Raw genomic sequence first — 14,613 nt, forward strand, 5'->3', positions numbered from 1 at the left:
AATCATAGCACATTAATTGCTGATCCAGTAGCTACAGCTGTGTTTTACCATATATATTCATAACATTTACCATCTGCTCCTCAAATGCTAGTCATTTGCATAAATGTTGCTTATTTTCTGTCATCCAGAATGTGGCCTGTAAGACACAATGGGGTAGATTTACTTAAGGTATAAAGACTGTTAACTTTGCAAAGTGAATGTTCACTGAGCTTAGTAAATTGGGTGAAGCTTTGTTCACTCCAATTAGGCAATCATGTGCTAGCAAAAACATATTTTCTTTTTAACTGAGCTCACTCATTATTGGGTGAATAATAAATGCAGAGTCACATTAGGGATTGTTTACACCAGGGGTGCCCATTAGGTAGATCGTGATCTACCAGTAGCTCTCAAAGCTGATGCTGGTAGATCACGCATGGTGTGAATGGTGGCCCCTATATGCCATTTTGGTATATTTATTTAGCTGTGCACACCTGATTACCTATTAGCCTGAGTCTGCTGAGCCGAGCTCCCTGACACCTTTCTGGTGGATACTGGTGGTTGAAGTGCTATGTATTACATCAAAGAATATTAGTTTACACAGCCTGTTGCAAAATACAGCAAAGGGAGCCAGGAGAGAGAGTGGGGAGAGACAGCTGGGGAGAGAGCGCGAGGGGAGAGAACGGGGAGAGACACACTCACGAGAGAGAGCAAGGAGAGACAGCCAGGAAAGAGAGGAGAGACAGCTAGGGGAGAGATCAAGGAAAGACAGCCAGGGGAGAGAGCAAGGAGAGACAGCCAAAGAGTGAAGAGAGACAGCCAGGAGAGAAAATGAGGAATGACAGCCAGGGGAGAGAGGAGATACAGCCAGGAGGATGAGCAAGGAGAGACAGCCAGTAGAGATATCAAGGAGAGACAGCCAGGAGAGCGAGGAGAGACAGCCAGGAAAGAGAGAGCGGGGGAGGGTTTTTTTTTCGTTGGTAGATTTCATGTAGCTTGTCATTTGAAAAGTAGATCTTAACACAAGATGGGGATGGGGATGTGCTTTGCTGCATGCTGTGAACAGGGCACATACAAAACAATTGTTTTCTACCCTGATGTCTTTCACTAAGGCTCCGGGAGCTGTCATGACAGGATAACTTTAAATTATGCTAACATAATGCCTGTTTTTGTATACAGCATGTTATAATACAGCAAATTCTAATGTAAAAAGGAACAAGCTGTAACAACACAAAGGAGTCTATTCACAAAGCTGCCGAGGGCAGCCGAGTGAATGACCGATCAGAAGTGAAGTGAGCCGAACACTGTTCGGCTATTCACTTCAGGCTGGTACGGCTGATTTCAGCCGTATATCGGCTGAAATCAGCCGTACATCGGCTTGCTTCGTGTGGAATTTATTTTTATGTATCATGTAAATTCAAAAATTAACAATACTTTTCTTTTTATTGGTATTATAAAAAAAATATTCTCCTTGACATGTTTATTTAGTATTTTTTACTTCCATAAGCTGGAACTGAAATGTGTAGTTTATAATGCATTATGGCTGGCAGTCCTCAGCATCTATTTGCTATCTCATGAAGTGAAACTGGCACCTTGCCTTCTCCCGAACTCCTGGAACGTGCTGCCAGGCTGTTTCACGCATTCTACAATCAGAAAAATGTACCACAGACAGGAAGGGTGAAATATTACCCCCTAACAAGCAGCTGGTGTGATGCCAATAAATGAGCAAAGAGGAGTTTGTAAAAATATTTCTACATAGCGTTAACTCGAGTACAGTGTTTTACATTGAGCATTGGGCCTATTTATAGCATCTGTCCCAAATAATAACATTTCATCCTCGAGCCATCACAGTCTGTTTAGTTATCTGTTGCTCCTTCTCTGCAAGTGTTAAGTGCTCGTTTTGGTCAAGGGAGGAGAAAAACAGTTATACTCACACGATCCTCGGAGATGGCCGGCTGTGACAGCACTCCCTCCAGCTTGTCTTCTCCTCCGCTGCAGAGATGGAATGTACCTCGGCATCCTTATGTCCTATATACAGTGTGTAGAGCGTGATGATTTACGGGATCTTAGACTGCTGCAGAGGAGGGGGAGAGAGGCTCCAGGGACCGGTCTAAGAGCAAGCCGGCTCAGATGATCTGGTTATTATAGCTTTGTTATTTTTCTCCCTAGACCAGAATGAGCGCTTAACCCTTGCTGTATGTGAGTAGCTCCACTGAAAGGGTTTTTAATAATTGTGTTGTTCTTTAATTAAGGAAGCAAATAAAACTGGGGTGTAGATAGATAAGATATGCATTTCGACTGCTGCGTTGTTTTCTTGAGTTCCATAAATTGTGTTTGATCATTTTAGACTCTTTATTGCCATCTTTTTTATCTTTTTAAATAAAACATAATAAAAACCGCTCAAACTTGCCAAGTCTTCAGCTAGTGTCATACCATTAAAGCTGAACTTCAGACAAACAGCTACACAGTTGAAATTCATACATAGGAGTTGTCAAAGGATTTGTGTTTCTGTTCATCCAATCCTGAAATCAACAAGTTCCCATAGCACAGCCAGCCGGGTAACCTGGCTTTTCTTGTGCAGCTAAACAACACAGCTGCGTCTCCTCCTTACACCAGTGATTGGAGAATAAAGGAGCAGCAGCAGACAAATGTGGTTTTCTCACTGCTCTCTTCTTCAGCATGTTCTTAGTCAGCAGATATGAATGCAGGACATCTGATTGGCTTAGAGCAGGGGCACCCAAATTTTTTTGTCTGGAGATCTACTTTTTAAATGACGAGCTCCATGAGATCTACCAACGAAAAAACACCTGCATTCAGGGGCGGGTGGGGTGTGGCGGTGCATTGAAGTCAATGGCACCGCAGCCACGCCCGCAGTGCGATCGCCCGCACGCGGAACACAGGCACATTAGTGCCTGAGTTCCGGTACAGTGAGATCTGCAAAAATGCTGCAAGCACTATTTTTGCAGATCGCACTGGACTGGAACAGATGATCGCACTGCGGGGGCGTGGCTGCGGTGCCATTGACTTCAATACAACCACACGCCCCCTCTCACCCCTGAACGCAGGGAGCCAGCAGGCTTGAATCCCAGTGCGTTCTAGAGGCCGAACACTCTGGAACGCAGACTTTGTGGTGTGAACCGGGGGGGGGAGGGGATTTCGAGGAATGTTCATGGAACACCTGAATCCAATGATTTGGAGGGGTGTCCCAATACTTTTGGTAATATAGTGTATGTATAGCCATGGTCTGGTATAAGCAACATGGAAGTATAAGAACCATGCTAGTAGGTAATCTGCTGTTGCCCATTATCTATAAGAATAATATTTTGACTGTTCTGGACATATAGTATGTATCTCCCCATTAACATTCTTTAATCCTCATTTCCACAGCTGAAAATCTTTTGGTGTCTGAGGAGAAGGGACCATGTTATCGGCTTGTCAGCGCTACAAAGCAGTGTATGCATCCTTTATCTGTTCAGCTCACTAGGCAGCTCTGCTGTTGCAGTGTGGGCAAAGCCTGGGGACCCAACTGTGAAAAGTGCCCTCTACTTGGAACTGGTAAGTCAAACAACTGATGATTTTGTCATGGACATATCTGTTTTGACAATGTTGTCTGTTTATAAAACTGCTTTGGGAACTTCTTTACACATTTGCTGTTTCTATAAAGGTAAATGAATTTGGGTGTATAGATAGATAAATATCACCAGTTTATAATGGCCTTATATCTATTTTTACTAATAATTTATTGGTTCGCAAATAATTTTCAAAAACCTAAAACAGGCATAAGACATTAATGGCTTCTCTCAATGGAGGGAAGAAGGAAAAGTAATATTACTTCTTGTGGCATAATTGTTTTTGTGTTTCTCTCTATCATTGATTTCACCAAAGTGCATATTTTGGTGTTTTTATTTCATTTCATTTATTTGTAAATCATTTACTTTATGTATCAGATACTTTGCTGGCTTAAATGGAAAACTTAGATAGAAAAATTGTTGAAAAATAAGCTGTTTAAAATAGGAAGTATCAGGTTTTACCTTGTAGCCAGTTTGCAGTCAGCACCTGACACCTATTGGTGCATATCTACTATTTTGCAAAGTCAAAGTATATTGACTTTGCAAAATAATGAATCGTTTAGTTTAGTGAATAAGTTGAAGTAATGTTCACTCAAGTCTTTGAATCATGTGCAAATTTCCTTGCACATGACTGAGCATTACACCATATTTACTGTACATGAACATTCAATGTGCTGGATGAATATTTTCTATTTCTTAGTAAATCAACCCATTGTGTTCTAGTCCATCAATATCACTATTTCATGCTGATAACACAGCGTACCCAGAGTAAGTTTTATGCTTCTATGCCAGCCTTTCTCATCCAAAGTGTCATGGCACCCGGGAATGCCTTCTGTCTCCCTTAGGGGTGCCTTGAAATTTTTGCACAACGCCATGCCTTTCCATGGTGCAGGCAGGCTCCTGATGTGCAAGGGGACTCTGATGTAAAGGGGGCAGGGGCTCCTGTAAAAGGTGAGATTTTTTTGCATTGGGTTTTAGACCCCTATCTCAGATAAGGGTCTGTTATGGATTTCTGATTTTAGACTGGGGTCTAAAGATTTAGAGGGTTACTTACAAAGCTGCCAAAGGATCTAGCAGTAGCTTCGGCTGATCCTTCGGCTAGCTTCAGTTACGGGAGCCCTTTGGTTTAGTGGAACCAAAGTGCTGCTGTATGGGCTATTCACTATAGCCCGTACAGCTCCCGAAGTTGGCCGAGGTGAAAGCCGAAGTCATTGGCCGGCCGACAGCCTTCTACTGACTGCTGGGGCGAGCCAGCCGTCATCTCACGGCTGCCTCCGGCCACTTGCAGAGACAGATCAGCGTCCCCTGGTTACCAAGTAATCAGGGGACGCTGACTCCGCCGAGTTCTCAGTGTGTAATGACAGTTCAGCATCTTCTGGTTACCTAGTGGCCAGGGGATGCTGAACTGTCATGAGAGCTTAGCGGGGCCAGCGGTGATATCAAAACCGGCTCTGCTAAGCTCTCATCCTAATGACAGAACAGTGTCCCCTGGTTACTAGGTAACCAGGGGACGCTGTTCTGTCATTACAATGAGAGCTTAGTGGAGCCGGCTTTGATATCACCGCTGGTCCCGCTAAGCTCTCATTGTAATGACAACTGGACCCGGCAAATCTATGCAAAACTTTAAAACAAGTTTTGCTTAGATTGTAAAGAACACCTTTTGTTGAATATTTAAGCTAGGTGATGATCCTATATTCATGTTACCATTGATTGAGCTGGGAATTAAGGTAGGATGATCTTGCTGCTGGATGTTGTAAGGCCTGCAAGAAGTCTGGGGTGGCTCAGCCTTTGCCCTCATTCACACGAGAAACGGCAGGCCCGAACAGATAGGTGCTGCGTGCATGGCCGTATCGGGCCGCTCCCGGGAGGGACAGATGCTGCGTGTGATTTGTACGCAGCACCCTGTTCTTCTCTATGGGAGTAAGCTGCCGCACGCCACCATACGCTCACACGAACTGCACGTCCGTGCGGGTGTCCTTGCTCCACGCAGACAGGATCCATCCTATGAGCATACGAATATGGTCACCCGCACGTACGTGCAGTTCGGGTGAGCGTACGGCCGAGTGCTCCCATAGGGAAGAACAGGCTGCTGCGTACAAATCACACGCAGCACGAATCTGTACGGGCCGACTGTTTCTCGTGGGAATGAGGGCTTAAAGTGTCCATCTAAAACAGCACTTTTGGTTACATTGGAACTTCAATTGGTTTCTTATTTTAATTAATATAGTGAATTTCCATTAGACATTCTTCTTGGAATAACATTAATTAAACATACAAGTTATAAGTACTATAACTTTCTGTACTCAAGCATTATGCTTAATGCAACTACAGTATAAACAAATACTTCATATACAGTATGCTCTTCCTAGTTAGTTGAATTGGAAATCATCAATGTTGAGTAGCTTGTTGTATTTAGTCAGACAGATTTCTAAATTGATTAGAAGGTCAAAGTCTGTTGGTGATTGACAAGTAGGGATGAGCCGAACACCCCCCTGTTCGGTTCGTATTCGAACATTAGAACAGCCGAAATGTTCGAATACGAACTCGAACTCAATGCAAGTGTGCTTCTCTTTTTCGGTCCAGCCGTGGCTCCTCTGCCCCGCCCCCCTGCCTCCACTTCGTCTGCAGGCTGGGAGCCATACCCAGCCTGCTATTGGATATTGTAAAATGCAATAGCCAATAGCAAGCTGGCTATTGCACCCGCCCACATGGGGGGACCTGATAGAGAACTTTCTCCTTCAGGCCCCTCCTCCGCTGAGCCCTGATTGGGCAAAGTCTTTCACCTGACCTGTGGTCAGGTGCAAGACTTTAACAAATCAGAGCTTTAGTGGGCATTTTGCATTATGGAATGTACGCGGTCGAGCAGACCGGGAACATGCCATAAAGTTTGGCGCTCGGCGAGCACTCGAACTGCCGATGTTTGATTCGAACTCATGTTCGAATCGAACACTCAGCCCATCCTTATTGACAAGTGGTCTGTTAAAAAGTCAGCTGAAGACATCAGGCTATGCATACAGAGCAAGAGTCACATTTCTGCAAAAGACGCTTACTTTTTCTGGAACAATAGAATGTTATGATAAAGCTGAACTCCAATTCTAAAATACAAAATTTACCACAGCTCTGTATTCATTATACAGATTAATTACATTTATTTTTAAATGTAGGCAGTGTACCTGAATTTGACTTGGTATCGGCCTCTTGCAGCCCCTGTACAACAGAGCTCAGACTGGAGAGGAAGAAGCAGCATTATGGGCCAGTCAGTTGTGCTGCAATACCCATGTGCTAACATGTGCTAACAAGGGACATGCTGATAGGAGAAAAGTGTAGAGTGACAGAATGTTTAGCTCATCATTTTGCTGCTACCCATCACTGTCAAATCACAGGCTGGTGGAGGGACCAGATCTGCACGTGTAACATAACTGCAGCAGAGAAAATCATGTCGTCTGCCCTGCCAGACAAAGTTGCGCTGTTTGGCAGAGCTGTGTAAATTTCAGAACTGGATAGACAGAATTACAAATCATTTGTCAGGTAAAAAAGCTCACATATATGTTTTTTTCTGTGTTTTTAACTGTTAGCCTTGAGTTTAGTTTTAAGTGTTTAGTTTACATTCCTTCTTTATTATTCCTAGAGACTGTGCACTGCACTTGCTCCTGAAACACTGCTCTGAGCTACATAAAGTTTTATTTAAATGAGTGATTATTGGAGTATTGTGTCTGTACTGCACATCTGGACAAATTCAAGGAGCAAGGGAGCCAATGTGCCTAATGTCTTTATTGACGTCAGTGGAAATATACGTTCCCTTGTTCTGGCTTTTAGATCGGAGTTGCTGGCTTCTGTATTCCATAACTACTGTATCATAATAAATCCTATTGTGATAAAAGGACTAAAAGGAAAGTGTCTGTTGTTTCCCAAAATAACCAGTTTGGTTGTAATTCATAGATCTTTTTGACAAGTTTAGTATATACAGGAGGCCCAGCATACAGTCTGTACAATCTGGCACCATTCAAATAGTGATTATTAGTTAATTGATTAAAATGGATTTCCATATATATGGCAAGGACTGAATTTTTGATGCAATTCTTGATCCAATATGACATTATAGCCCTACTATGGCTTCTCTTTCCCTTTCTGATATTAATAAATATATCTGAGAGCAAAACAAACTCTTTGGAAGAATGTAGTGGGAGTGGGACGTGTTGGAGGGTTAGGGTTTCACCTTATATCGGCTGAAATCAGCCGTACATCGGGTGGCTTCGGGTCAGCCGAACATGCTCAGCATGTTCGGCGACCCGAAGTGCAGAAGGAGTTCGACTCAGCCGATCCAACATCTGGATCGGCTGAGCTGAACCTCGGGCAGGCTACTCGCTGCTGTTCGGTCTATTCTCCGAACAGCAGTGAGTGAATAGCCGAATGCCGCCGAGCGGCATTCGGCTCGGCTGTTCTGCTTGGTCTCTCTGTGGGACCGAGCGGGAAAAAAAACAGTTAAAAAAGTAGAAAAATAAAAATAGAAAATGATTGTGCGGAGCTAGCAATGAAAGCTAGCTCCGACCCAACAGTTTTCTATTGGCCGGCGGTTATGCTGCCGTCAAATGGAAAAAAAAAAAAAGCCTAACTTTCCCGGGTGCTCCGGGAGTGTCCCGCTCCAGGCCACCAAGGAGAGAAACACTGCTTTTTCTTTTTTTTTCTTATTCTGACATGGAGCCGTGTCAGAATAGAAAAAATAATAATTTGGCCATAGGAATGCATTGCTAGATTCCTATTGGCTATTTCAATTTGCAATAGCAAACTAGCATTGTACCCGCTGCAGGGCGGGTGCAATGCTATTTTGCTATTGGCTATTGCAAATTGAAATAGCCAATAGGAATCCAGCAATGCATTCCTATGGCCAAAAATGTATTTGTATTTTTTTTCTATTCTGACATGGCTCCGTGTCAGAATAAGAAAAAAAAAGAAAAAGCAATGTTTCTCTCCTTGGCGGCCGGGAGGGGGAGACTCCCGGAGCGCCCTGGAGAGTTTGCTGTCTGGAGATCAGTGTCCCTGGTTAGCTGGTAATCAGGGACGCTGATCTCTGCCAGATCACAGCTGGCTCCGCTCAGCTGTCAGAAGCAGGCTGTGGGCCGGCCAATTCAAAGCTTCGGCTTTCAACGCGGCTCAAACGATTCGAGGCATATGCGTTCGGCTCGACTGAGCCGCTCGGCCAAGTTCGGGAGCTGTACGGGCTATAGTGAATAGCCCATACAGCAGCCCTTCGGTTCTACTGAACCGAGGGAGCCCTGGGGCCGAAACTAGCCCAAGGATCGGCCGAAGCTACAGCTAGATCCTTCGGCTTCTTCGTGAATAGACCCCTTAGTTCTTTGGATTTGCCTTCATTAACCTTGAGTGTGCACAAGCATTTTTAAATAAGTTGGGTAAGGTTATATGGGGTTAAATAATGTTAAACAAGATGTCATCTGCATATAACATTATGTTGTGAGGGGCTTCAACGATTTCAAGGCCATGAATTGACAGTTTCACCTGAATTACAACTGCTAGTGGCTCCAAGGCCAAGATTAATAAAACATATGGGAGCATCCCTGACAGGTTCCCGGAGTATAGGAAGGGTTTGGAACTGAAGTCCACATATTTTATTGTTACAGTTGGTTGAGCATAGAGAGCGGGGATCCAGGTTAGAAAGTCCTCACCAAAACTAAAGGGCATATACTGCCATGAGTGTGTGTCAAAAGCTTTGCACATGTTCAAAAAGTTCAACAATGTTCAATGTTTCTACAGATGGCAAGCAGGCTAGGTGGATTAGCTGTAATACACGGCTCACATTGTTTCCCACTTGCCCACAAGGCACAAAGCCGACCTGGTGTTTATGTATAAGTCGGTCCAGAAAAAATGAATTCTTATGGCCAAGATCTTGGTCAGTATTTTCACTATTATTTAGGAGGGAAATGGGTTTATAGGACCATGGGGGGTGCAAATTCACTTTTGGCAGCATGACAATGTTGGCCCTTAGGAATTTGGGCTTTGTACATGCTTTTCAACAGTTGAAAGTACTTACTGTATTTTCTACTTTTTTTGTATGCATTGATATGTGTAGAACTTGTGCTAGAATGTACGTACTAATGAAAAACTGAGTTATGTTTACTTCAACTATGTATTTTGTTTCATTTGAAATGAAAATTATTTTCCTGTGTTTGTCAAAATAGAACAATCCCGCATGATGCATTATGTGATATTTATATTTTCATAGCATGTGCTTGATCTGAAAAAATATACCCTTTTGTTACATTGTGCTTGTTGTAAAATGGTTGCTGCAAGTATGGGAAATATATTTTACTTATTGTATACAGTTTGCTCAGTGATTTATAGACACTATTTAGCTGGTCTTTTTAGTTTACATTACAGTTTCTGTGAAAAGGAAATGTTGATAAAACCCCTTGCAAAAGTAAAAAAAAAACAGGCAGAATGAGCGTTCTAGTTACTGGCAATTGCATGCCTCGTTACACTACTTGTACCTCGGATCATGGACTTGTGTTAATGAACTTGTGAACTTGAAGAGTTCTGTAAAAACCTGTTTTTAGACCAGATTTAAAGAAGTCCAAGCATCTCCATGGGTTGGCTGTGTGGTATTTCTATGAATTTTCTAAGAATTGCAACAGTTTTGTTATCTTTTCTTTGTAGCAAGTTCTTGTGCTTGCTAGCTAAAGACAGTGAGGGTGTAGTAGAAATGTGTGACCCATCAAATTATCTACTCAACATCTAACATGAACTAAGAGGGCTCTATCCGAACCCCAAACAACAAATCATAAAATAACATTATACACTATTTTGTAGTGTCATCTAGTGTTTAGCATGGTATATTACACCCGTGATTATTAAGTGCCACTCTTAGTGCCTCATAAAAATCCTTGGTACATAATGATACACTGTATACTCTTGTTAAAGCTGCTTTCAAGGAAATCTGTCCGGGTGGAATGGGCTACACAGTCCCTGTGCTTCGAGGGCCAGCACATGTTAGACCATATACTGCACAGCCTCCAGTTACGACAACGCTTCAACCAGTCATAACAAGGGAAGAACCTGTAGAAGCTCTATCTGTTTCACACAGAAATGCTCCAGATGGAAGAGATGGTAAGTGAAGATATGTACAAATATTTATTTCCAAAGCTCTACTGAGCCAAAATGTGAAAAATATTAGGGGGTTATTCAGAAAGCTGCCGAAGACAGTCTAGTGAATAACCCAGCCTAAGTGAAGTGAGCCGAATGCTGTTCGGCTATTCACTTCAGCCTTCTACGGCTGATTTCAGCCGTACATTGGCTAAAATCAGCTGTACATTGGCTGCCTTCGGTCAGCCGAACATGCTGTGCATGTTCAGCTGAGCTGAAGTGCAGAAGGACTTCGACTCAGCCGATCCAACATCTGGATTGGCTGAGCCGGAGCTCTGGCAGCTCTCTTGCTGCAGATCGCCTCATTCTATTCTCGCTTGCCGGCATTCAGCTCGGCTATTCTGCTTGGTACCTCTGAGGTAGCGAGCGGAATAGGAAAAAAAAAATGTTGAAAAATTATTACAAAAATGTTAAAAATAATAAAATGTTAAAATATATGTACTTTAAATAAAAGAAAAAAAAAGAAAAAATGTGACGGACTCCCACCGCATAATGGAGCATCTGACAGATGCCGGCAAAATATAAAGCGGTGAGAGCTAGCTCTGCCCAACTATTTCCTATTGGCCAGCACCTGCCAGAGTCTTCTAGCAGGGCCCGGCCAATGAATAATGTTGCCCACGATGACGACTCGGTGAAATATAAAAATAAAAACAATGAAAAAAAAGACGCATGCCAACCCGACTGCACGCAACGAACTCCCGCTGCATAATGTAGATTCTGACAGATGCCAGCAAAATATAGACAATTGGGCGGAGCTAGCAGTGATATCGCTGCTAGCTCCACCCAACTGTTTACTATTGGCTGGCACCTGCCAAAGTCTTCTAGCAGGTCCCGGGCAAAAAAAGCAACTGGTCGGAGCCGGCTATGATGTCACGGCCGACTCCGCCCAGTTGTTGTTTAATGACAGATCAGTGTCACCAGGTCATTTGGGGATGCTGAGCTGTCATTACAACATGCTGCCATTTGCAAGGAGATCGGCTTTATCCAACCTTTTTCCACGCTTCGGCTGAGCTGCTCGGCTGCCTTGGGCTGCTGTACAGGCTATTGTGAATAGCCCGTACAGCAGCCCTTTGGTTCGACTGAACTGAAGGGCAGAGGTGACCGAAGTGAGCCAAAGGGGTTGATTTACTAACCTTATAAACACACCACGAACATGTATACACCTCTGTAGTGTGTTCCCTCCCAGCATGATCTATGGGTGGAATCTAAACACCTTTGTAGTGTGTACACACCCAGCAGGTGTGTTGTGCAAAGCCCTGCATGAATTGCAAGGTGTAAATTAGCTCTATGTTGTGTTGCTTGCGTTGATGAATGCAGGAATGTAAATGCATGAGCTAACCATTTTTGTCTAAACTGTGAATCATGCATCATGTGCATGATTTTTCCATATATGGCATTAGTGGAAATATGCTTTTAGAGACTTTTTGGTTGATAAATAAGTTTTGCTGTGTGAAAATCACACGCACCTGGTGCGTGCGTGTGTTTAGGTTAGTAAATCACCCCCAAAGGATCAGCCAAAGCTATAGCTGGATCCTTTGGCTCTTTAGTGAATAACCCCCTAAATCCTGAAGCGAGTCTGTGGGACAAAAAAAAAATGCTTTTTTTTCATTTGCAAAATAAAATGCAATTTGAAGTCTAGTATAAAATACTTACATATTTAGTATTGTCGTTATTAAGTTGCTTTAGGTTGTGTGTTTACTAAGTTTGTTTTATTTCGTTTTGTTTTTTCACTCACAGATGTTACTACAACAGATCAGGTAATGTCCTCACGCACACTTAAAATTTATTTTGTATAAACTGTTTCAACTGTTTTATTATTTAAGTAATAGTTCACATAATGTTAACTGTTTTTTTTACAGCAAATAAATACCAGAGTGTGTAAACAAGATTATAATAGTAAAATTGTTTAATACCATGGACAATCAAGTGAAAGATGTCTCAGCGAGTCATTCTGATGGCACTAAATGAGTGGGGGTGGTAAAATATATGTACATACAGTATAGTTACATAGTTAATAAGGGTGTAAAAACTCTGCAACTTTGTTCCATATGAAGGCAGGTAAATTATCATTATGTCTTTCCATGCTTGACCTAAAGACCATGAACAATTGTATTATGATTAAAGTGTATGTTAAACCTAATAGTGAACTGTTGCTCTAATTTCTTCCCTTTTGATCTGTTAAATATGCAATTGAACACATTTTGTTTTATCTGTTTGAAAAGTGCAAACAAATCCTGCTGATCCTCCAGAAAGCGGGTGAGCGAATAACTTTCTGTGCACTCTGCATCTGCTGCCCTCTTAGTTAAAATTGTTTACAGTTTTCTCTGTGGACTATAGAACCCCCCATCCCCATGTTATGGAAGTGAGAAGAAGGGGAGGTGTTTTGTATTCCTATCCTAGGGTGACAATTCTGCTCCTCTATAGATATACAACAATGAATAAGCCTTCTCACCTTAGAATATGAAGTGTCTTACTGGCTGGATCACCAGATAAAAATAAAGGAAAAATGCCTGAAAGATTAAATAGTGCAGCCACCACATGTAAGGATTGGTAAGCTGTGATATATTGAATGTTTGTTCTTGTGTTTAGATTCCCTTTAAGAATTCACACTTGGTTGTGACATATGGTAAAATGTGTGTTTTACCATGCGTAATACAGTCTGGGCATTAGAGTCATCAACAAGTCTTTACAATACTCTTCTGTGCTGTACTTATTATTTTTATTTGTCCTTTTAAGTACATTCAAACTGGAGATGGTCAACGGCCGGTGGATCACGGGCAACCACAGCTGTCACCTGGAATTTCAACCATAAACTTACATCCTCAGTATCCAGGTAAAACATGATTGCAAATGATTGTGCATGAAGTCACCTATCTGCTTTAACATCTATACTTTAGGACTGAAAAAATGAATACACTGGAGGAGGTTGGTTCCATGCAGAAAATGTCAAAAGCAAGCCAGTGGCTAAGACTTTGTTCAAATCTAGCTATTTTGTTGGTAAGCACGACAAAACACTCAAGACAAGGAATCCTATTCATTTCTCTGGCCCCTGTTCATATCTGAACATTTTGTCGCAAGCAGAAAAATGCCCGTCACTGAAAAAAGTACATGAGCTACTTTTTGGCAGATTACAGCGCCTTTTGGTCCCATAGACTTCAATTGGAACCCCCTGGAAAAGCATGTTTCAAGCGTGTTTGCACAATTTGTTGTGCATTTTGTTGCACAAAGTTTCTCATTGTAGTCTATGGCAGCAAAAAGCATTGTAATCTGGCAAAAGGTATTGTAGCTCATGTACTTTTTCCAGCAGCAGGTGTTTTTTCTGCTTGCGACAAAACACTCAGGTGTGAACAGGGGCCATAGAAATTAATATGATTCCTTGTCTTGAGGGTTTTGTCACCGCTAGCTCCGCCCAATTGTTTATATTTTGCCGGCAGCTGTCAGATTTTACTTTATGTGGCGGTAGTTCATCGCGTGCGGTCCAGTTAATGTGCATTTATTTCGCTGAGTGTTCGTCGTGGACAACACTGGACGTCGTGATTGACCCTGGATTACCGCTCTCTTGCTCCCCCTTTCCTGCCCTGCCAGGCCTGTGCTTGGATCAAGGGTCTGGTTTAGAATTTTAGGGGGGACCCCACGTCTTTTTCCCCCCAATTTTGGGGGTGGAGTTCCTCCTTTTTTTTAATTTTTTTAATTTTAACTTCTAAAATTCCTGCCAGACCTAAAGGGTCTGGTATGATTTTGGGGGTAACCCCACGCTTTTTTTTAAATGGGGTTCCTCCTAACTTTTCTACCAGACCAAAGGGGTTTGGGAGGGGGCCCCCCCCTCTTTTTTTTTTTTTTCTTCAAATTTTTTTTACATTATTTTCTTGACTTTTTTAATTTTCCTATTTTTTTACATTTATATAAATAATAT

At 42.4% G+C, this 14,613-nt stretch overlaps 1 protein-coding gene across 2 annotated transcripts in view; it reads left to right on the plus strand.

The window, feature by feature from the left end:
- LTBP1 (latent transforming growth factor beta binding protein 1) overlaps positions 1 to 14,613 on the plus strand; it is a 169,663-nt gene that overhangs the window by 71,212 nt on the left and 83,838 nt on the right. For both annotated transcript variants that reach the window (XM_018552900.1, XM_018552899.1), the window contains exons 7-10: positions 3,364 to 3,531; positions 10,479 to 10,664; positions 12,438 to 12,457; positions 13,437 to 13,533. In XM_018552900.1, the coding sequence (XP_018408402.1) occupies positions 3,364 to 3,531; positions 10,479 to 10,664; positions 12,438 to 12,457; positions 13,437 to 13,533 (471 nt within the window). The remainder of the gene's footprint in view (positions 1 to 3,363; positions 3,532 to 10,478; positions 10,665 to 12,437; positions 12,458 to 13,436; positions 13,534 to 14,613) is intronic.

This window comes from Nanorana parkeri, unplaced genomic scaffold (assembly GCF_000935625.1).
Source record: "Nanorana parkeri isolate BGI_ZX_2015 unplaced genomic scaffold, ASM93562v1 scaffold100, whole genome shotgun sequence".
In the NCBI taxonomy this organism is placed as follows: Eukaryota; Metazoa; Chordata; class Amphibia; order Anura; family Dicroglossidae; genus Nanorana; species Nanorana parkeri.